Source organism: Myodes glareolus, chromosome 7 (genome assembly GCF_982192425.1).
Source record: "Myodes glareolus chromosome 7, mMyoGla1.1, whole genome shotgun sequence".
Lineage (NCBI taxonomy): Eukaryota > Metazoa > Chordata > Mammalia > Rodentia > Cricetidae > Myodes > Myodes glareolus.
The window spans coordinates 21247812-21269611 of record NC_142032.1 but is presented as its reverse complement, the minus strand read 5'-3'; the positions used below and the strand labels follow the sequence as shown (position 1 = coordinate 21269611).

General features: G+C 40.2%; 1 protein-coding gene across 1 annotated transcript in view; it reads right to left on the bottom strand.

The window, feature by feature from the left end:
- Positions 1-10322: 10322 nt before the first annotated feature.
- The window catches only part of Blnk (B cell linker), a 65405-nt gene continuing 53927 nt past the window's right edge, over positions 10323-21800 (bottom strand). The window contains exons 14-17 of the mRNA XM_087907891.1: positions 21036-21112; positions 19873-19956; positions 18029-18184; positions 10323-10688 (exon numbers count right to left, since the gene is read on the bottom strand). Coding sequence (XP_087764017.1) covers positions 10569-10688; positions 18029-18184; positions 19873-19956; positions 21036-21112 — 437 coding nt within the window. The 3' untranslated portion in view covers positions 10323-10568. The remainder of the gene's footprint in view (positions 10689-18028; positions 18185-19872; positions 19957-21035; positions 21113-21800) is intronic.

The following is a 21800-nucleotide window of genomic DNA, read 5'->3' as shown; positions in this document are numbered from 1 at the left end:
TAATGGCAGATGATTGGCTTTCATATCTTGAAAATGTTAAGATGTACACTGAGAACTGGATTTCTAAACAGCAATAGTAAGAGAACTGATTTATTGAAAAGCACACAAGGTAATCTGCATGACTCATCTAAAGAAAAAACTCATCTATGGAATACAGTATTTCTCAGTGGCCAAATGGCTACTAAACTTCGCTGACTGCATTTTTCTCAGCATTGCTCTGCCTATAGCTCGTTCCCCAACCTCTACCTCCATAAGCAAAAATTCTGTTCAGAAAAGGGCTAGAGTGAGCTTCAAAGTCTAGCATATTGCCTATTTCAGGGAGTCTCTATTAGGTTCTCTAGAGGTAGAACTAACACAAGATAGCAGCATACATGTTGACTTCTGCGGGAGGGGCTGGCTTCTGCAGTTAGGGAGTCTGAGAAGCCCTATCAATAGTCTGCAGACTAGAGACTCAAAGATGCTGGTAATGTGACTCATAACAAGTTCCCAAACATGTGACTCTTAATTCTTCAGTCCAAGATCAAAAGCCTGAGAGCTAGGGTGTAGCATGATTAATAAAACCGAGAGACAGATACTGGGATTCAACCTTAAGGTCAGAAAAACAAAACAGCCAGCCACTAGCTCTTTCTACCTTAGTCTGAAATGGTGATACATACTGCCTCCAGAAATCTCAGAATGAAACTATGTCTGAGAACCGTCTCCTTCCTTATATTACTCTCTAGTGCTAGGATTAAAGGTGTGCACCACTACCACGCTGTTTCTGTGGCAAACTAGTGTGGCTACTAGGATTAAACATGTGTCACCACAGCCTGGTGTGTAAACCTGACCAGTGGGTCTGTTTTACTCTCTGATCTTCAGGCAAGCTTTATGTATTAAAATACAAAAGAAATATCATTACACTAGGGGACTTTAGTTCTGTCATCGGAGGACAAAAGCCCACCTACTCTACCATCTTTGAGAAAAGCCCTTACACATTAAAACAAAACAAAAAACCACTTAACAGTTTTCAGGGTATTTAATCCAGTCAAAATGATGCCTTAAGCCCACCACAGGTCATAGTTTTATTCAAAACAAACAGTTCCTACCTCAGAGTATTGCTAAAAACAGCAATCAGCAAGAGCTTAGGGAAGAACAACAGTTGTGGATCATACCAGAAGTCCCACCGAGGAATTTAAGGACAGTGTCAGTGAAAGTGGTACCTGGAGAAAAGCAATACCCTTCTAACCGCGCACATGCTGCAAGTCGTAACCTCAGAAGAGTGACCAAAGGGATTCTGGGTTTCAAGTTCCTGGCTGAACACAGGCAAATCTATAAAGTCCCTCAGCAGTGAAAGCTGTTTGTCTTTAAGACATAAGGGTCTTGTCACAAAGGGAGTACACCTCACAGATGCAGAGGGTTGACCACTAAACTTGCAGACCCAAGAACAACTCCTGGGAAAGGGAGTCTTAAAAAATCAGACGACGGGTGCTTGAATAACAACATCTGAGGCAGAACTAGGCTTCTGATTTAGCCCAGCCAGGTCACTACAAAATGAAGTATCTGAGGGGTGTGTGTGTGTGAGAGAGAGATGACAGGAAGGAGGGTGCAAAACATTACATAAAATGTCCAGTTTCAATACAAAATTAAGAAATACAGAATTAAAATTGTGATCAGGGAGAAACTAGAAGCCTTTGAGAGGTGTAGCAGTTAAGTGATGAACAGTATTGTTCAAAACTAAAAGAAGCCGATTCAAAGAATCGAGGAAAGCTTAGTAATTCCTCAATCATTAGGGATAGTAAATAATCTTTATTAAAACCCCATGAAAATTTTAGGCTCAGAGCCAAATACTAGCAGCTTAATAGGAGATTTGAGCTAGTAGAAGAATCAACAAACTTGAGACTTTGCAACATGAAGTACAGTTGAGAGGGCAAAATCTGTCACTATCTATACAATTGTAGATTTAAATGTAAGCAAGAAATGTAAAACGAAGAAAATAACGGTAAATAGCTGTGGTTTTCATTCAGGCAAATGCCTCTTAAATATGGCACCCACAGAACCTTATTCCTCATGTTTGCATACCCATCTGCCCCTAGTTGCCCATAAAATCTATTTCTCCTTCCCAGGGAGATCCACATATCCTCTTGAGCCCTCCTTGTTACATAGCCTCTCTGGGTCTGTGGATTGTGGCATGGTTGTCCTTTACTTATACAGCTAATAACCACTTATGAGTACATACCATGTTGTCTTTCTGGGTCTGGGTTACCTCATTCAGGATGATTTTTTTTCTAGTTCCATCCATTTGCCTGCAAATTTCATGATGTCATTTCCAAAGTAATTGTACATGTTTGCACTCCCACTAGCAATGGATGAGTGTTTCCCTTGCTCCACATCCTCTCCAGCATGAACTGTCACTTGTGTTTTTGATCTAAGCCATTCTGACGGGTTTAAGATGGAATCTCATAGACATTTTGATTTGCATTTCCCTGATGGCTAAGGATGTCGAACATTTCTTTAAATGTTTTTTCAGCCATTTGAGATTCTACATTTGGGAATTCTCTGTTTAGATCTGTACCTCGTTTTTAAATTGGGTTATTTGGGGTTTTTGCTTGTTTTTGTTTTTGTATTTTGATGTCTAGTTTCTTTAGTTCTAAATGTATTTGATCAAGCCTCTGTCAGATGTAGGGTTGGCAAAGATCTTTTCTCATTCTGTAGTCTGCTATATTGTCTTATTGATAGTATCCTTTGCCTTAGAAAAACTTTTTAGTTTCATGAGGTCCCATTTATTAATTGTCAACCTTAGTACCCATGTTATTGGTGTTCTATTCAGAAAGTTGTCTCCTGTGCCAATGTGTTCAAAGTTATTTCTTACTTTCTCATCTATCTGGTTCATGTATCTGGATTTATGTTGAGGTCTTTGATCTACTTGGACTTGAGATTTGTGCATGGGGATAGATATGGCTCTATTTGCATTCTTCTACATATTGACATCCAGTTAGATCAACACTACTTGTTGAAGATGCTTTCTTTTTTCCATTGTACAATTTTGGCTTCTTTATCAAAAATCAGGTGTTCATGGATGTGTAAATTTACGTCTGGTCTTTCAGTTTAATTCCATTGATCCACCTGTCTGTTTTTATGCCAATACCATACAGTTCTGTAGTAGAGCTTGAGGTCAGGCATGGTGATATCTCCAGAAGTTTCTTTATTTTACAGGATTGTTTTGGTATCCAGGGTTTTTTGCTTTTCCATATGAAGTTGAGTATTGTGCTTTCAAGGTGTGTAAAGAATTGTGTTGGGGCTTTAATGGGGATTGTGTTGAATCTGTAGATTACTTTTGGCAAGATGGCCATTTTTACTATGTTAATCATACTAATCTATGAGCATGTGTGATCTTTCCATCTTCTGACATCTTCTCCAATTTCTTTCTTCAAAGATTTGAAGTTCTTATCATACAGGTCTCTCACTTGCTTAGTTAATTACATCAAGATATTTTGTATTATTTGTGGCTATTGTGAATGAAAGGTATTGTTTCCCTGATTTCTTTCTCAGCTCATTTATTGCTTATCCATAGGAAGGCTGCTGTTTGTTTTTTTTTTTAACTAATCTTATATTCAGTCACTTCATTAAAGATGTTCTTTTTAATCTGTGGTGGTCTGATAGGATGCAGGGGGTTATTTCAAATTTTCTTGTATCAGTTGAGATTTTTTTATGTGACTGAGTATGTGGTCAAATTTGGAGAACATTCCATGAGGTGCTGAGAAGTGTATTATTTTGTTTTTGAGTGAAAAATTCTGTGAATATCTTAAGATTTATTTGGGTCATAACATCTGTTTGCTCTAGTATTTTTCTATTTAGTTTTTATGTGGATGATCTGTCTGTTGGTGAGAGTGATGTAGTGAAGTCTCCCACTATTAATGTCTGAAGTTCAATGTATGATTTAAGCTTACTTAGTGTTTCCTTTACAAACGTGTGTAGCCTTGTGTTTGGGACAGAGATCTTGGGAATTGAGATGTCATCTTGGTAGTTTTTTTTGTTTTGTTTTGTTTTGTTTTACTTTGATGAATATAAAGTGTCCTTTCCTATCTCTTTTGTTTAATTTTGGTTTGAAGTTTATTTTATTATCTGGGATTGCTACAGCTGTAAACAGAGACTGCATTTTCATTTCCTGGCCACCCAAACCCAAATAATCACAAAGAAACTATATTAATTACAAGACTGTTTGGCCGGGGTCTTAGGTTTCTTACTGACTAGCTCTAACTATTAAATTAACCCATTTCTATTAGTCTGTGTATTGCCACGAGGCTGTGGCTTACTGGGGTAGCATGTTACTCCTTCTACGGCTACATGGCATCTCTTCGACTCCATCTACCCCCTCTGTATCTTTGTTTGAACTTTCTGCCTAGCTTCACTCTACTAAGCCATTGTCCGAAACAGCCTTATTCATCAACCATTAAAAGCAACACATATATAGAAGGACATCCCACATCATACAACAGCTTGCTTCTTGGAGCCATTTGCTTAGAAAAATCTTTTTCAACCCTTTATTCTGAGGTAATGTCTATCTTTGATGTTGAGGTATATTTCTTGAATGTAGTCGATGGATCTTGTTTTCTAATTTATTCTGTTAGTCTGTGTCTTTTTACTAGGAAATTGAGTCCATTGATATTGAGAGATATCAATAATCAATGACTGAATTCCTGTTATTTTATTCCAGTTGTTGATGGTGATAGAGTGTGTGTGTGTGTGTGTGTGTGTGTGTGTGTGTGTGTGTGTTTTGAGTTATGCTTGTGTGAGAGTTCTTACTGTCTGTATTTTTGTGGGTGTAGTTAACCTCATTAGATTGGAATTTTCCTTCTACTACTTTCTGTAGGACTGGATTTGTAAATAGATATTGTTTAAATTTGACTTAATTGTGGAATATCTTGTTTTCTTTATTTCTGGTGATTGAAAGTTTTGCTTGCTATAGTAGTCTGGGCTTACATCTGTGATCTCTTAGAATTATTATTATGTGACAAGTTGTCTTTCTTTTCTGGTCTAATCTATCTGGTGTTCTATAAGCTTCTTGTACTTTTATAGGCATGACCTTCTTTAGGGCAGGAATATTTTCTTCTATGATTGTGTTAAAATATATTTTGGGTCTTTGAGCTGGAAATCTTCTTCTATTCCCATTATTTAAGAATAATAATTTTTGTTTTTTATAGTTTTATAGTTTATAGTTTTTATAGTGTCCCACACTTACAGAATTCCCTCAATTTGTGTTTTCTTTATTTCTTCTATTTCCATTTCCAGGCCTTGAACAGTTTTATTCATTTCTGTCAACTGTTTGTTTTTTCTCATTTTCTGACATCCTGTAAGAGATATATTGATTTCCTCAATTTTTTAATTGCCATTTCATTAATTTCTTTAAGGGATTTATTCATTTTCTCTTTCAGGACCTCTATCATCGCCATAAAGTTGGTTTTCAGGTCTTTTTCTTGTGCTTCAGCTGTGTTGGAATGTTCAGGGTCTACCATATTGGGATGGCTGTGTTCTGGCTGTGATATATTGCCCTAGATATCCTTGTGTTTTTGTTTTGTTTTTTCAGAAAAGAGTTTCTCTCCTAGAACTTGCTCTGCATACCAGGTTAGCCTCAAACTCACAAAGATTCACTTGCCTCTGCCTTGTGAGTGCTGGGATTAAAGGTGTGTGCTGTCACATACCCCCATGGCATCTGTATTTGGAGTAATTATAGGTCTGGGTTCCAATTTCTGGATTTGTCTTTGTTAGACAGGTGTTTTCTTCCTTGGTTTCTGTTTCTTATCTAGTTTTCTTACTGCCATGGCCTGTGGTTGAGTAGAGGGTCTTCTAAACTGAGGGCTGGATTTCTGATAGCCTGGTTGATCTCTGGTCCAGCAGATATTTGCTGCCTAAGTTTGGTGGAGTTCTGGCTGTGTGTGTAGTCTCTGATATGGCCAGGGGTCTTCTGGTGTTCAGGATCCTGGCATGGCTTCTGGTAGAGTAGGAGGCTTCTGCCAGGCTTTCAGGGAGTTGGCCTGGTCTTTGGGGTTCAGGATGCTGGTTTGACCTTTAGGGTTCAGGATGCTGACCTGGTCTCTGATGGAAGAGGAGGCTTCTGGAAGAGATATGTGTAGGCCTGGATAAGGTAATAAGGAGAGGAGGTTACTTGGGGTTAAACTGAGTGGGTGCAAGCAGGGCAGGAGGGTGGGGCAATCTTACCTAGGGTTCAGAATACTGGCCTGGCCTCTGGTGGAAGAGGTGGCTTCTTCCAGTGGTATGGGCCAGGATAAGGTGACTGAAGACATCCTTTTAAACATAGTCATTCCTTGATTAAAAATTCTGCTTGATGCTTTTATAAAATGAGAATTCTAGATTGAAGTATTAATGTAAATGTAATGAAGATGTAAATGATTTAGTTCCACACTTCATGTACCTGACATATATTCTGAGTGGCACAACGGGCTTGGTGGCTGTGGCTGGTTACAGCAATGATAATTCACACTCCTGAATTTTCACAATTTTATTACTTTCTTTGAACAATCATGGAAGATAAAGTGCATGGTCATCTCCATTTCATGCATGGGCAAGCCAAGTTCATACCACCTGTGGACACAGAAGCTGGGCGTGCATTAGAAGCATCATTTCAGAGGCCCTTATAGTAACTCCAACAGTACCTGCTTTAAACTCGCTGAAGAAATTACGTTAGGCTTGTTCTGGTCTTTAGCGTATAATGTTTCACCCATTTTTTATACTAAAGTTTACAAAGGCTGTGAGTCATGGGCCTAAAGTCTTGGGTCTTTGGGTGTTTGGTCCATGGAGAAACCTTAGTGGTGCAGGAAACTGGAGAAAATCTGTAGGCTGTGTATGTATCTAAATGTACTTTTCTTCTTGAGCAAAGATCACTAATGGCTTTCATGAGATTCAAAGAACATCATAGCTACTGAAAATAAAATTAAAACCCACAGGTACAGAGAAAAATCTTAGGAGTCTTTCTGATATGTAATCAAAATAAATGTTCACAAGCAGTTTTAAGCAGATACATTTGAGGGCTTGTTCATGGATCAGTTTCTTTCTCTGCAAAGGAGATTTCAGCTCGGGGAATGAGAGTTAATATTGAATAAGCATAAGTAAGTTGTAAGTGTATTAAAGTGTAACTTTGCTCACTCTGGATCATTGCTAGAAAGTTGTTGCACAGATGTAAAAGCTGATGTTAACAGGGATAAGAAGCACACTTGATAACATGAAGCCAATACTGTGTCACCTTGTGCTTAGATGGAGCTACGGCAAGGAGCATTTGCTGCAACTAAACTTCAGAGAGCAGACCTTTAAAATTTTTCTAAGCATCTTCACCTATAAGTAGAGGTTGTACACCGTCTTAACATCATTTTGAGTTTGGTCCATCTCTAAAATCCTGTGTCACATATGGCTAGTTTGCTTCCCATGAATGTATTCTACTCTTAGGCAAACCTGTCGCCATCACTATAAAGTGGCTTTGCTCCCAGGGTTCAGAGTATGAAATTCCTGCTATGGTCGTCTCATTTCAGCACAGGGCAGGCTTCTGATGGTCAAGGCCTAGCCTCTCCATCTCTCCTGCCCATTGGCATAAACTTGCAGTCTTTCTGTCTTCACAGTTGCATTCTGCTTTGCAACATTCTGGAAACAGAAGACAGGAACTGGGATGTTGCCTTCAGCCGCCGTACCACTCCCATCCCATCAGCTAGTTTGCCTGAGAATTTCTCCATGAAAAATGATTTGCTTATTAAGCATTGAAAATCAAAGAAAACCAGCCCACAAATCACAATCCCAGAGAACTTAGACAACGAGGACACAAAGAGAGACATACATAGATCTAATCTACATGGGAAATAGAAAAAGACAAGATCTCCTGAGTAAATTGGGAGCATGAGGACCTTGGGGGAGGATTAAAAGGGAGGGGAGAAGCAGGGAGGAGAGCAGAGAAAAATGTAGAGCTCAATAAAAATCAATAAAAGAAAATCATAGACGAAACTTATGGGATCTCTTGGAGGCTTTCCTAGCTTCATTGAGAATTCCACCTGCAGAGAACGGCTTTGGAGAAGCAGGCAGGGTTACCTACACTTTAGTGGACTCTTTCTGGGAGGTTGGTGGGGGGAACTGGCATGTTAGGTAGGATATTTCTCCCAACACCGGGGAGGAGAGGATACCTCTGCTGAGACTGGGTCCCAGCGTTTGCTCCAAGAAACCCACCATAGCAGTGCTAAGTATTAAATTACTATGGGTTTGCAGATATGAAAAAATTTTTAAACAAGTTATGCTTCTTCAGCTTGTTGAAATGTGCCACCTAGAAGAGGACAGTTGGGGACAGAGCAAAAGAGACTGCCCTGCGAGCAGGGCAGTAACAGAAGGAAGGAAGGAAGACTTACTGACAGTAAAAAGTATTTCCATGTAGCACTTGACAAAACTGAGAGGGAGCCTACACTTTAGCATCTCTAAAGAGCACATTAGAGATGCTCTTTGTGAAAGATTCCCTCAGTCTTCTTTATTGTGAATTGTTCTTTCTAGTACATTCTAAGCAATTCCACTGTTAAAATGTAAAAGGGAAAACTCTATCCAAAATCCCCAAACTTCTGTGTAAAAACTGTCTGTGAACTGTATTCATTTCACAGGGCTGTTCTAACAAACAACTACAATCCAAATGGCTTAAAGAAAGAGACTGGGACCAGAGAGATGACTCAGAGGTTAAGAGCACTGCCTGCTCTTCCAAAGGTCATGAGTTCAATTTCCAGCAACCACATGGTGGCTCACAACCCTCTGTAATGAGATCTGGTCCCCTCTTCTGGCCTGCAGTCATACATACAGGCAGAACTCTGTATACATAATAAATAAATTTTTAAAAAAAGAAAGAGACTCATTGACCCCCAGTTCTAGATGATTGGAGTCTGAAGTCAAGGTGTAAACAGACCCATGTTTCCTCTGAACCTGGAGGGGATCTGTCCTTGCCCTTGCTTGACTTCTGCTGGTTTGGCAGTCATCTTTAGTAGCGCTTGGTTCATGAGTACACAGTTCCAGTCCCTGGTCTTCTTCACATGGTGTTCTTCTCTGATGCCTCTTCACAGCCTTCTCGCTATACATGGCTGCATCTGTAACAATAGCTCTTTTCTTCATAAGGAACAAGTCGCCTGGGGGCACCTACCTTACTTACCTCATCTTAACTTGACTCTATCTGTGAAGGCCTTGGATACCATTCAACCAATAATTTAGTAGTCATGAAACTGACACATGAAACCTTGGCATACTGTTTATAAGAGAGTCTATAAATTGCTCTGACCTATGGGCATCACCACTTGGCTTTTTAAAATACTATTAAGGCTACTATCTTATCCAGTGATCAAGTGCGTTCTTATCTGATTATTAGACTTAATTAGCTGCATATCTTTTAGCGCCACCTAGAGTACATTTCTGAACTGACCTAAGACCTTATGAAGGCTGTTCACTCTAGTATCCCCTTGATCTTGGCTGTGGGTTAAATGAGAAATTATGTCAAGGTGGTTGGGGAAAGGGAGTGGCTTTGAGAGAGGGAAAGCCTCACCTATTTTCCGTTTGCACTCTCTGCTTCAGCTCATGGTTGAGACGCTAGCTCTCAACATCCTGCTGCAGCTGCCATGCCTGCTGCTTGATGCCATGATGGACCATAAGAATAAAACTCTTTCCTCTGTAAGTTGCCTTGGTCATGGTGTTTTATTACATCAACAGACAAGGAAATAATGGAACCCTTGTATTCATCAACACCAGCTTACCTGTTTTCCTAGCACCTGCCTTTTCTGTTTACTTTTTCTATCATCTCATTTTCAAACTCACATGAAGTTTAGGCTGTGTCTCATAGATGCTCAGATCAAAGCGGGAATGATGATTTTTAATAAGCAAAGCTAATAACACAATCTAGCAGAAGAACGAGAAAGTCTGTTCCTGTATACCTCTGCCGTGGTTGGAAGGCACACATAGAAAGATCTGCTCTACCCCTACCCCTTTGTCTGCCACTCACTACCTTTAACCCTTTACACATTGTCAATTTAACTAAAGCTGGGCATGGTGGCACACACTCTAATCCCAGCACTTGAAAGTCAGAGTCAGGTGGATCTGGTCTACAGAGAGTTCCAGGATAGTCAGAGCTACATAGTGAGACACTGTCTAAAAAAAGTTTAACATAATATCTGTCAAACATCAGCAGTAGACAGCCTGACTACATTCAGGTACAGTAGTTGCTGTAAGGGCCTAAGTTCCCAGAAGCTTTGTATCCAAGAGTATAATTTTCTTAGTTTAAAAATGCACTGTTGTTTTCTTACATGACTGGAAATGCATTACACCTGTCACTTTTAAATACATTTATTTGGAGAATATTAGTAGCATAATAACTGAACCTCCCCAGCTATTGCTTCATCGGGTCAGGCACTAGAAAAGCTCATGTGAGCCTCTTATGAAGGAGTGGAATTTACTGCCTTAGCGGCTTCCTTCATCTTCTCTCTTATTGCTGGCTTTTCAACTCCAGAAGATGAAGTTTTCTCAAAAGAAGAAACGGAGCAATGTCTGGAACCGCAGTATTGATGTCTGTGTCTTTAGGAAACCTTCACAGCATATTTCAGTCTTGTGGAATCCTTTGTGTTATTCTGACTGTCAATCAGAACCAGGGGGTTGTGCTGATGGTTCTTGACGATGTCCACCACACTTCCAAAGTACTGGGGAAGGAGAGCACGGGGTAATTAGCAGGGAAGGAAACCACAGGTGAATCAGCGTCTGTTTATGCTACGTCCATGCTCTGTGCCTCTCATCTCGCTTTCTCAAGCTGTTCACAGTGACTGGGTCTCAGCTGATATTCTGCCCGTAAGTGTCCATCTAGCTTAACAAAGGCTGGACCCTGCAGGACGGTAGGCTCTGGACATTCCTGTGTTTAGTCAGACCAACGCCACGTGGACAGCTTCAATTAGAATACCTACTTAGACAAGTTACCTCACCGATTAGAATGCAATGTTTTTTAAAATGTTTTGCTCAATGATTTAAAATATTTGCTTCAGAGTTGGGTGTGGTTGCATTTCTTTGATCCCAGCACTCTGGAGGCGGAGACAGGATGATCCCTGAGTTCAGTCTAGCCTGGTCTACAGAGAGGATTCCAGAACAATCATGAAGAAACTCTGTCTCAAAATTAATTAAAAACCACTTCTTATTGTCAAACTTGGAACTGCCATGCAATAGACTTCTCTACATCCCTCACAGAACACAAATTATCTGTAATGTTGCACAAGTCTTGACAAAGGCCCATGTCCCAGGGCAGTGGTTCTCAACCTTCCTAACGCTGCGACCCTTTAATACAGTTCCTCATGTTGTACTAACCCCCAACCATAAAATTATTTTTATTACTACTTCATAACTGTAGTTTTTCAAATGCTGTGAATTGTAATGTCAAAATCTGATACACAGGATATCTGATATACAACCCCTGTGAGAGGGTCATTCACACACCCCCACAAAAGGGTTGCGACCCACAGATTGAGAACTGCTGTGTTAAGGCAAGGTTCCCACAGTGTTACGTTAGTGGGACCTTTAAGAAGCAGACCTCATTGGAAACCTTTGCTTCATTCTGGATGTACCCTTGAGAGCATTGTGGAATGTGATGCTTCCTTCCTTCCTGTGAATGATTTCACTCTGCCATAATGTACTGACTCACCATGGGGTCCAAAACAGCAAGGCCAATCTACTATGGACTAATACCTTCGAAACTGAGCAAATACAAACTTTTTAATCTTTATAAGTTGGTTATGACAGGTACTTTTGATACAGTGATGGAAGTCAACTGAAACACAATTGATATAATAGTTGCTCTTAGAATTTGGTACTATGAAAACTGATCTTTTAGAGACATTGACATTTTTGTTTTCTTTTATGAACAAGAAAGGGAGGCTTTCTGAACCCTCTTGTTTCTATCTACACTTGGCTGCTTGTGAATGTAGCGCTAACTTGATGACAAATCAATAATGAAATTTCATGCTATACTCTCAACATACACATTAATCTTTCTATATTAGAATCTCCCATGTCTCTAAGTCTTGATTTAAGGATGTCAGAAAGTTTGTTTTGAAAAATGAAGTTTCAAATGAAAGAATAAATAAATATAACACAGACCATGAAATAAAATGCACTAAGTACACCAAAGTTTATAGTCATTAAGTAAGCATATCTACCATTTTAAAAGTACTTGGTCTGCAGTAGTTCCATGGTTTATAGAATTAGTGTCCCTTGACTTTACTGTACTCCCTAGCCTCTTCAGTACAGACAGCCACCTGGTACAAAGCAATTTAAAAGTTGTATTGATTGTTTGGATGACTTCCAAGAGCTACATATTGAATAAAAATAAATTCATAATACTGGACAACTTTCTAAATGAAATATAGTTGTGTTTAGATGTCTGGCCATCTAAATGTTAGACTATGGGGGAGAGCAAGTGATAAGGACTTTCAAATGCTCTCACTTCTATGCCCTCCTTCTCTGCAGTCGCTGACAGTTTTGTAATTGCCAGTGGAATTCCTCTGTGAAAAATGCCATGATACACTCGTTTGGGGCACGGGCCGGGGGAGGCACAGAATGTTGTCAAACCAAATACAGTCAGAACTTTGAAAAGGAAAGGGCTAGAAGATGAGCAAAAACAAGTTCTTTGACACTGAATTCCAAGTTGTGAAAAAAAAAATGTGTTCTGAACTTAAGAAACCCAGAGAGGGCTGGAGAAATGGCTTGGCAGTTAAGAGCACTGGCTGCTCTTTCAGAGGATCCAGGTTCAATTCCCAGCATCCACATGGCATCTCACTACTGTCTGTCACTCCAGCTCCAGGGGACCTGACACCAATGGCAAAACAACAAGGCAGATAAAATAATAAATAATTTAAAAAGAGAAAGCCAGGCCATAAGGGGCACATGCCTTTAATCCCAGCACTTGGGAGGCGGAGGCATGAGGATCTCTTTGAGTTCAAGTTCAAAGATCAATACAACTTTTAAATTGCTTTGTACCAGTTGGCTATCTGTACTGAAGAGGCTAGGGAGTACAGTAAAGTCAAGGGACACTAATTCTATAAACCGTGGAACTACTGCAGACCAAGTACTTTTAAAATGGTAGATATGCTTACTTAATGACTATAAACTTTGGTGTACTTAATGCATTTTATTTCATGGTCTGTGTTATATTTATTTATTCTTTCATTTGAAACTTCAATCATTTTTCAAAACAAACTTTCTGACATCCTTAAATCAAGGCTTAGAGATTTGAGCCTGGCCTACAAAGTGAGTTCTAGGACAGCCAGGGCTACACAGAGAAACCATGTCTTGAAAACTTGAAAAACCAAAAAAAGAAAGAAAGAAAAAGAAAAGAAGCACAGAAGACAGAAGAGGATTTGAGTTGGACTGAGCTATAAAGCGGAGTGGAAGCACATTTGTGGTTAAATAAAAGATGAATTGGCAATCATCTAGCTGTTGCTTTCCCTCAGTTCTCTTTATTTATACTCATATTAATTCAGTGTATTTGAGATGTCTGCATATGTACAGAAAATAATTGGTACAATAACTCAATATCTCATGGACAATAAAATAGAGCAGACATTAAAGCTATGAGATTACTGTACTGTGTAAGCCAAAAAAACTGCATGAAAAGCTAAACAATAAATTAACTAGCTATTTATTGACTCTATATATTATGCTATACACAACAGAAGTAAAGAAATGGGGGAAGGGGCTGGGAGGAGTGGGAAAAGAGAAAACTATGGTCGAGATGTAATATATGAGAGAAGTTAAAAAAATAAGAAACAATCTTTCAAAATATGTGCATAGTTGATATTAAACAGCACAAATTTTCTCTTTACCATTTTGTGTTTAGTGTACTGAAAGCATTATGTTTTTTCTTACAAATAATTTAAAGATTTTTAGTTGATTTTCAGCATTGCCAGACACCATTATCACACTGCTACATATTTTAGTCAAGGGGCTGTTTATTCTGAGATAGAGGAAAAAGTTCTGACCTATAAGGACAAGAGGAACTGAAGAATTCTTGTTAGCTAGTGTGACTTTTCTCTGAGAATTCAAAGTTTACGTAAGAAAATTTCAGGACTAATGACTAGGACAGCTCCCAGCTCCCCATTTTCAGGCCTTCTGTAAGTGTGCTATGCTCCTGAGGAAACCTGGAAACGAGACAACTCCTGGACTGTCCTGCCAGCATCGCCACCATCTCCTAACACTGATTATGATGAAAGAACATTTTCAAAGAGGCTTTTAAGATAGAGTTCCCAGCAGGAGGGAAGCAGGTAAAGACCTGTAAATAATGTTATCTGGACTCCTTCAACCATCCAACCCTCTTTCATTGCCAGGGAAACTCTTGTGACAAATGCTACATACATTCATTCCGTCTGTTTGGCACAGGGTGATGTGCAGTCAGGTGTAATCGGAAACTAAAGCGCTAGGAAATTAAATAGAGCAGTTATTTAACTTTGTTAAATGACAATGCAAGTCTGTTCTCAGATTCAAGAGTCTGTCTTTTCTAATGATTTGAGACTTCGTTTAAAACCACAAACTATAAAAACAAGACAAAACAAACAAAAACTAAAATAAAACCATAAGGAAAACGTTGAATTGGATTTGGTAATGAATTTCCTGGGTATGCCATGAAGAACACAGGCCCCAAAACTAAGATGCGTTCATGAGACCATATCGGAGAACAAGACTAACAGTTAAAAGGGAACCCAAGTAAGGAGGGGAATATTTTCATACATTCCCAAACTCAGAGCTGGGGACTGGTGGCACACATTTTTAATCCCAGCATTTGAGAGGCAGAATCAAGAGGATCTTTGAGTTCAAGGCCAGCCTGGTCTACAGAGTGAGTTCCAGGACAGTGTGAAACCCTATCTCAAAAAATCAAAACCAAGGGGCTGGAGAGATAGCTCAGTGGTTAAGAGCATTGCCTGCTCTTCCAAAGGTCCTGAGTTCAATTCCCAGTAACCACATGGTGGCTCACAGCCATCTGTAGTGAGATCTAGTGCCCTCTTCTGGTCTGCAGGCATACAGACAGACAGAATATTGTATACATAATAAATAAATAAATAAATAAATATTTAAAAAAATCAAAACCAAAGCAAAATCAAAATCCCCAAACTCAACAGCAGCAAAAACTGGAACATTTGATTGAAAAGTATACAAAGAACTTGAACAAACAGTTCTCTGTGGATGATATAAAGTGGGCAATAAACATATGGGGAGACGCTGAGCAGCACCAGCCACCAGAGGAATGCAAATGAGGTGCCATGACGCATCCATTAAGATGACTCCTATAACACACAACCCAGAAAATAGCAAGTTACAGGTGTTGGTGGGATGTGAAGTTGAATGCTGTGTGCCGTTGGTGGGGTTGTCACATGGAGCTGTATGTCAAGCCGCACACCTAAGCATGATCGAGATGCCCTATGATAGTGTTCTGATAGGTGTGTCTTAACCGCATTTTTTTAGAAAACAAAATAAAAAGTACATAAAGGCTATTTGATTTGTTTCACAAATGCTATTATTTTGCCTGTAACCAACCAACAATTGAATTTATTCATTTAGTGTCCACTAAAGTAAGCCAGTTTAATCCAGTTCTGTAAAGGTGAACAAGACATAGTTGCGGCTTTATCTTTGGAGAAGACAGAAGCATAAGTAATTATGATTTAAAGCAATCAGGGCAGTTCGTGGGTCACTGTTAGTGGAATCAGTATTTATCCCTAGTGCATAAACTGGTTTATTTGGAGTCCATTCCCTATGGAGGGATACCTTGCTCTGTGTAGATACACTAGGGAGGGCCTTGGTCCTGCCTCAAGTGATGTGACAGACTTTGTTGACTCCCCATGAGAGGCCTTATCTTCTCTGAGGAATGGATGGGGGGTGAAGGGGGAAAGTGGGGGAAGACAGAGTAGAGGAGGAAGAGAGAACTGAGATTAGTATATAAAATAAAAAAGATTATTTTTAAAAAATAAAATAAAACAATGCTGAGTTTGGAAAGGATGTGGCTCTTTCTGAAAGTATCTTCAAAAAATGTTTTTTTTCTTCCTTCTTTTTTCCTGCCTCTCTTCTTCTATTTTAGAAATTGAGGTAGGGCCTCACTTTATAGCCCAAGCTGGACTTGAACTCATAATCTTCTAGCCTCAACCTTCCAAGTGTAGGCATGACCGGTAGGTGCCACCACACTCACTCTTAAATGTCTCTTCACTAGAGCTTACCTTGTGTTATTTTTCTCTGTTTAAACTGTTCTTCCCACCTTTCTTCCCTTTCCTTCCTACAACTTTCATTCCACAGATTCAAATTCAACCCATCATTCAGGATGAGAACCATTTCTGGACCCTTCATAGGTGTGATAGCTTGAATAAGACTGACACCCACGGGGCCACACAATTGAATACTTAGTCATAAAGCGGCACTATTTGAGAAGGATTAGGAGGTGGGAACTTGTTGGAGGCGCTGTGTCACTGGCTTTAGGGATTCAAAAGCCCACACTAGGCTCCGTGTTGCTCTCTTTGCATACAGACCAGGAGAGAGCTCTAGATGCTTCTCCAGTGCCATGTTGCCACCATGCTCCCCACCATGATAATAATGAACTAAACCTCTAAAATTTTAAACAAGCCCCCAGTTAAGTGCTTCCTTATAAGAGTTGCCTTGGTCATGTTGTGTCTTCGCAGCGATTGAACAATAACAAAGATAACGAGTTACTCTAACTCATGTTCCAAGATTCCCTTATTGGGGCAAGTTACCTAAACAGAAACGTGTTGAGCTGTCACTTTGTCCCTAATCAAAGACATTTCTGCTTGTTATTTAAGGCCTATGTGGATATTTTTTTATTACATAAGCTCATCTTGACCCAAATAGTATAGCCTAATGTTTCAAATCAAGTTCTGAATTCTCACATCCTTCCCTGGTCACTAAACTTAGAGCCAGAGTTGAGCCTTGATTTTGGAGAGCTAGTCCAAGGCCTTGATTCTCATCACTTTAATCCTATTTGACATTTCAACTTCCATCTACAAGTTTTCTTGAACTAATAAATTTTATCCGGTTGCCCTTATTAATAATAGGTGGGAAGAGAGGAAGAGGAGACAGCTCAGTGGATAAAGCACGTGCTGTGCAAGCATAAAGATGGAAATTCAGATTCCCAGTGCCCGTAAAGATGCCATGTGGGCACAGTGGCCTGCCTGTAATTCTGGTACTCAGAAGACAGAGCCAGGGGAATCCCTGGAACAAACAGCTAGCTAGAGTAACCATAGTCAATCAAGAGACCCTGCCTCAAACAACAGTGTGGAGAATGATCAAGAAAGACTCCCAAATACAAACCTCGGGCCTCCACATACATGTATGTGGACGTGCGTGTGTACCCCACACGTGCACACCATGTACACAGACATATGTAATTTAAAAATGAAACAAAAGCACAGGCACAGATATGACTGTTTTTCTCCTACTTCCTCATAGGAGATACTATTACACAGCGTGCATCATATACTACCTAATACGGCATTTTATTTTGATTTTTTTTTGATTTTTTGATTTTTTGAGACAGGGTTTCTCTGTAGTTTTTTTTTGGTGCCTGTCCTGGAACTAGCTCTTGTAGAACAGGCTGGCCTCGAACTCACAGAGATCCGCCTGCCTCTGCCTCCCGAGTGCTGGGATTAAAGGCGTGCGCCACCACTGCCCGGCTTCTAATACGGCATTTTAAAACATGGTGCTCATTTTATCTTCTACTTATGACATACATACATTCCTAAGACCAAGTGCTTTGTGTCCTTTTCCTTTGCCTCTGGCACCTAACAGAGCCTGGTGCCACAAAACATAGATGTAGAGCTCAGTTAAAAAGAAATCACCAGCCAGACATGGTGGTACCTTCCTCAGGATCCCATACTCAGGAGGATTATAAATTCAAGCCCAGACTTGGCAGGGAGTTTTAGGTCCACCCAGACTACATATTACAACTCTGTCTCAAAATAAATAAGTAGGTAAATAAATAAATACAGAAAAAATAATTACTGACCTCTTCACCATTTTTCTTCTTTCCCAAAGCATATTGTTTGGTTGCTTCAATAAACCGTACAGGAATATTATACACTCGCTTATTAAAGAATGCGACTAGTGTATATGGCTGCTTAGAATCATGGCCAGAGCTTTTCCGAATAAGAAATGATCCGTCCTGTTTAATGAAAGTAAAGCACAGTGATAGTATTAGTTATATTTCTGTAAGCTAGAAATCAGTTTTTGAAGGATATTTCATTGTTTTCAAATACTAATAACTTAGTTCCATGTTTTTGTTATTGATTAGAATTTGTTTTATTATTTCTCAAGAACACTGTTCATAAAATGGTATATGCAGACAAACTTGAGTGAAGTCAATGCCAGTGTTTAATGTGTTTCCTGAGGGAGTATGTTTGTCGGGGTTTAGGAATATGTAAAAGGATAGAGTGAGATCAAACCTAGGGTATTTTGAGTGAGGGCCCACGTTTGCCAGTTCCCTTGAGTAAAAGTCTAACATATTCTGTGTGAAAGAGCTGTAAGAAGAAGGTAGAAGCTGAGAGTTCAAGTTTTTAGCTGAAGAAAACGCTCGCCTCCACAGATTTATGTCAAAGTTGAAAAACTGTAATAGAATATTCCAATTTGTGTTAAGTATTTTCTTAGAATAGTTTAGAATCATAAATTATAAATGGGTATGAGCAAAACCTGGCCAAAAAGACAGGTAGAAGAAATGCAATAAATGGTGATCAGCTTCAGGAAAGAATTTGGAGAAAAAGAAAAAAATATCTATCTTAGAAACAAAGAGAGAAAATTGACAAGATTTCTGCAAGGGAACTCCAAGAGAGAACTCCAATGTGAGACCCAAAGGAAGCCATGGAGACCACCATGACATTTAAAATGGAGTGCCACAGTCAGCCAGACAGTGACGACCACTGAGGAGTGTCAGGAGGCCTTGACACGACTCTGAAAAGATCGCAGCTGACTGTCCTCACTCCGGAGGGTGTGGAGTCGGGGCTCCCCGAAACAGCTGCAGTGATGGTGAGACTCACTCAACTCTAGATGGCCCTGCAACCCGTGCCACCATGGCCAAGGACTAGCCCTTCCCCTAGTAGACTAGCTAAGGAGGTATAGTGGTTGGTTCGAAATATAAGCCTCAGTGCTGTGATTGCTATCAAGGCAAAGCTGTGATTGGCCCATACAAACAGGTTGTGACTGGTTGAAAACACACCTCTCCCCCACTCTGTCTCTCTCCAGTACCACCGTCTCTGGCAGACAGCAGACGGTGCCCCCAAAAAGGTGGTCATTTTTTTCCCCATAAGTAGTGTAGGCTGGACAAGAAGAAAAGCAAAGATTGAGAAAATCCTCAGCTTGTTGGACACAGCCCAAGAAAGCCTTCTTCTGGGCTACCCACAATTTCCATCTAGGAAGAGCAAAGGAACCCTCGCCAGCTCATTGATGACATTTTGACAGGGATTCGGGCTTTAAAAACTGGGAGAGCAGAGGAAGTGACAAGGGCCCTTTAATCTTGCATTGTCGCATCTGTACCCAATGTTGAGTTCTTAAAAATAAACACTTGGATCCCATGAGTTGGTTCAAAATAGCCCATCACCCCTCACTCCAAGGTGGGGCTCCTGCAGCATCAGGTCTTCCCCAAACCTCCCCTGCCTCCCACTTCCCTCCATTGTTTGAGGGGAAGTGGACCCCACAGAGCCTTGAGATTAAAGGTAAAAAGGCAGAAGATGGAAGAACAAAGTGGGTGACCCCAAGAGAGGAGAAAGTGCAGGGAAACAGTCCTGGGCCTACACCCCTGCAAAGACTTAGTTGGGTTTATGATGAGCTCCACAGTGTAGGATCTTTAGATGCCCAAACCTTGTTGGATCTGTGCAGGGCCTCTTCAGCAGACTTGCGGTCACAGGCACCAGCATACCAGGGCTTGCCGTGAAGTTCAGCCTCCTGTGAGACAGGCATTGTAGAACATGAGTTGGTCCTCAAAGTATTTAGGTGAGGTGCTTAAATGACAGGTTTTGCAAAAACCAAATCAGGAACAACAATCTGCAATTCATTTTGTTAAAATGAGTTTTGTGTTTCCTTTGGTCAACCTCAAGGCTTATATGGACTCACTAGGCCCCTGAACCACTTTTCCTCCTGAATGAATTACGTACACTTTTCTCATTGTTTTCTTATTCTTGATGCTTTATAGAGGGCTTCATATGTGTGTTCATATGCTCATATGGCTCGTATGCACGAGCCCACACACACACATGCAAGCAGAGGGGCACGTGTGCCAAATATCACCATTTGATGTTGCTCCCCCAGGAGCTGTCCAGTTTGTTTTGTGAGTTAGCTTCACCACTGGCACGGAGATGAAGCTGGGCTAGCTGGCCAGCCCACCCCAGAGCTCTACTGTTTCTGTCACAAGCACACATCATCACACCCCTTTTTCATTTCGTCTTCTTTGGTTCTGGGGATAGATTTCAAATCCTCATGGTTGTGCAGCAAGCTCTTTACCAACCGAACTGTTTTCCCAGCTCCCAATGGCCAGTGTTTCAGTTACATTATCTTGCTTGATTATGATGAATAAGGATATTTATTCGCTTATCACCTTCACATTTTGCATAAGCTCAGAGAGACTTATTCAAAGGCACAGAGGGCCCTTTTTCTGTTTTTTTTTCCCCCCCATGTTGTTCTGCTTGATATAGGCATTAACATCATAAGCCTCCACAGGTCTATTCTGAGGAAATTATAAAGTTTAAATAAAAACTATGTGAGAGGAATAACAACAAAAACAACACATTCCTCACTAGTTTAAAGAGGCACTAATTGTTTTTCAGGGTATCCGGAATAGACATGAGAAAAAACGGAACAAGGTTTTTCTTCACCACTGAGAAAACAGGATATTCTATAGCCGTCAGAGCAACTCAGTTGAAAGCCAGACTCCATCCTGAGCCTTTCTCCACAACATCTTCTCAGAAGACGAGCCCTTTCCCAAGGTTAACTTGAAACAGTCTGATGACATCATGATCATGCCATACCTGGTCTGCAAAAGTGGAATTCGATGAAAAGCTAGGTAATGGTCCATCTGCAGCTGGGCTTCCCGCTTCTGGAAACCCTAAAAGAGAGTTGAAAATCTCACTAGTCTTCCCTAGATCCCGTGCAGTTAGTTAGAGGGCCCATGCCTATTACTGAGCTAGCACTGTGGACCATACACAGAGCTGAAAATCCTTAGACAATGCTGCTCAGAGGCGGCCTTAGGACCCCTCGAAGTCCCCAAGATCATTCCAGATGTTTGAGAGGTCTTTACTTTTTGGCAAATATTTATCTTTGAAAAACCCGGGTTTTCTTCTTGTCTTTTAAGAAGGAAAGTATAGCAACTGACTATTGGCTCTAGACATTTAAAAGTTCTATCAGGTTGGACCTGGTAATACAGTCTGTAATGCCAGCTACTATGAAACTGAGGCAGGAGAATCACAAGTTTAATCCTGGGCTACACAGTAGGACCCTGTCTCAGAAGCAAATCTGACTATAAAACACATGAAATAGAGAAAACACTCCGTTGCTTCCTTCCTTCCCCTTCTCTTCCTTCCTTCCCCTCTCTTCCTTCCTTCCTTCCTTCTTCCTTTCTTTCTCTCATTCTTGTGTGCCAGATATGGATCTAGGCATTTATTTAAAGTAAACCAAAAGTGTAACTAAGAACTAAAAAAAACCAAACAAATAAACAAACAAAAACTTGTGTGCAAAAATGCAAATGTATTTTTGTAAATGACAATTATTCTGTTTGAGTGGTCAATCTTGATTAA